We start from the raw sequence: 2,265 nt of genomic DNA on the forward strand, positions 1-2,265 counted from the left end.
AGCTTTCAGCTATATCTCTATTTATGTATCAATGTTCTGAGCCTCTCTTAGCGTGGTGTCTTTCACATTTCTAAGCATATTCTTATCCTAAAGTGATGTTATTCTCATCCTGGATCACAAGTGATTTAAAGATTTCCAATATGTATTTCAAAACACAAAACTCTTACTCCTGAATCTAACAAATAGCAAACAATGTGTACCCATGTAAATATTATACTTCTATCATTAAACTAAATAAAGTTTTTGTTGAAAAAAGTAATACTGAAAATTTTGGGGGAAAGTCAACAAGTTATTGATGAATATGAGGAACACAGGTTGACAGGCTTTGCCAACCACAAAGTGAAGCGTGTGCTTCAGACCACACTAGGGCGAGAAGAGAGGCTGGATGAGGACCTGGAGTGGGCACTGGCCAAGGCAGAAGTACTAGCACTGGCCGAGGCAGTAGAACCAGGCCTGGCTGAGGATGAAGTGCCAGCACTGGATGCAGTAGAAGTGCCAGGTCTGGCCAAGGCAGAAGGGCCAGGCCTGGCTGAGGCAGAAGGGCTACCACAGGCTGAGGCAGAAGGGCCAGGCCTGGCTGAGGCAGGAAGGCTACCACAGGCTGAGGCAGAAGGGCCAGGCCTGGCCCTGGCAGACATGTCAGCCCTGGCTGCAGCAAAAATGCCAAGTCTGGCCAAGGCAGAAGTGCCAGCCTTGGCTGCAGCAGATGTGCTAGGTCTGGCCAAGGTAGAAGGGCCAGCACTTGCCAGGGCAGAGATGCCAGCAATGGCTGAGGCAGAAAGGCCAGGCCTCGCCCTGGCAGACATGTCAGCCCTGGCCGAGGACGATGTGCCAGGTCTGGCCGAGGCAGGATGGCCAGCACTGGCCGAGGCAGAAGGGCTGGGCCTTGCCATGGCAGACATGTCAGCCCTGGCTGTAACAGAAGTGCCAGGTCTGGCTGAAGCAGAAGGGCCAGCACTGGCCGAGCAGAAGGCCCAGCACTGGCTGGGGCACAAGGGCCAGCACTGGCTGAGGCAGAAGGGCCAGTCCCGGCTCCAGCTCTGGTTCTGGAGCTCTCTCCCTCCTCTCTCCAAGCCTCCTCATAATGTGGCAGTAAGGTGTCGGGGACCGAATCCTTGACTTTGGCCAAAATCTGCAGTACTTTCTTGCTGGTTTCTGTGAGCGCTTTAGGACCCCACAGGAACTCATAGCGAGGGGGATCGCTGCCGGGCACCTGGCGGTACTCCAGGTACCCTTCCCGCACCAGATCTTCTGTGATGAGCTTCCTGGGCTCTCCAAAGATGAAGTGCCTTCTTCCATCATAGATGCCCAGGATATTCAGGAACTTCCAGATCTCCTCCTCAGAGGCACGGTGGCCATTTAGGTAGATGACACCCAGTAGAGGCATCAGAAGACCATTCTTCAGCAGCCCCCAGTCACCTCTCATAGACTCACTGTCACTGAGATCTAGGTTGCTCACCAGGGTATAGCTGTGACTGTTGGGCCTGACTGCCTTCAGCGTCAGACCAAACACCATCTCCATGCATTCAGAGGCCCTGCTAAGGATCTCAGGGAATTGCTCCCCATACCTTATAGTGACTGCCTTCAGCATTTCTGACCTCTTAATGAGCTCCCTCATCTTATACTTAAGCAGCATGTACTGCACCAACATCCCTGCTTTCCTGGTCAGAAGATCTGTGTGAGAGCTCTCAGCAGCAGCTGAGGCCTGGGAGGAATTTTCCCCTTCCTGACCTTGGCCCTCGGCACCTACACCAGATCTTGAGCGTGCCGCGGCACCGACACCAGATCTCGAGCGTGCTGCACGCCCGACACCAGATCTTTTGCGTATAGCACCTGCAGCAGCACTGGTGGTGCCTTGGGCTCCCTGAGGCCCCTTGGAGGTGCCAGCAGCAGACGAGCTTGAGGGAGCGCTCTCCGAATCAGGAGGGGCGGAGGAGGTGGTCTCTTCTCCCCCAGTTGTGGTAGCCTGATCATGAAGACCCTGGGTCTCAGCCCGAGCCTGGCGATGTTTCTCATGAGCACGGTGCTTACTCTTCTGCCCACGGGGCATGATGGCTGTGGTCAGGGACGGCAGGCAGGAGTCTGGGCCAACAGACAGGAGATTGGGGCACCTGGAGGATGGAGAATGAGGTGACATGAGCACCTTAAAACAGGGAGATTCCACTTTGGCTTAATCAAAGGCTGCCTCTACAGGTGTCCTTGAGGACACTGCCCTAGGAACCCACAAGGCTCCTGTTTTCCTGGTCAGCCTGTCCCCTGAGAATC

General features: G+C 54.5%; 1 protein-coding gene across 1 annotated transcript; it reads right to left on the reverse strand.

Moving 5' to 3' along the window:
* Window positions 1–353: 353 nt before the first annotated feature.
* Window positions 354–2,050, reverse strand: LOC120881690 (melanoma-associated antigen B2-like). Its single transcript, XM_040265350.1, has 3 exons — window positions 1,777–2,050; window positions 1,006–1,746; window positions 354–457 (listed from the first exon to the last, which is right to left on the reverse strand). The coding sequence occupies exons 1-3, from the start codon at window positions 2,048–2,050 to the stop codon at window positions 354–356; spliced, it is 1,119 nt and encodes a 372-aa protein (XP_040121284.1).
* Window positions 2,051–2,265: the final 215 nt, after the last annotated feature.

Source organism: Oryx dammah, unplaced genomic scaffold, assembly GCF_014754425.2.
Source record: "Oryx dammah isolate SB20612 unplaced genomic scaffold, SCBI_Odam_1.1 HiC_scaffold_23, whole genome shotgun sequence".
Taxonomy (NCBI): Eukaryota; Metazoa; Chordata; class Mammalia; order Artiodactyla; family Bovidae; genus Oryx; species Oryx dammah.

Coding starts and splice junctions, on each gene's coding strand:
- LOC120881690 (XM_040265350.1), bottom strand. CDS start 2,050: ATGCCCCGTGGGCAGAAGAGTAAGCACCGTGCTCATGAGAAACATCGC. Junction 1,747..1,776: donor ACGCTCGAGATCTGGTGTCG/GTGCCGCGGCAC, acceptor GATCTGGTGTAG/GTGCCGAGGGCCAAGGTCAG. Junction 458..1,005: donor TGGCCCTTCTGCCTCAGCCA/GTGCTGGCCCTT, acceptor CTTCATCCTCAG/CCAGGCCTGGTTCTACTGCC.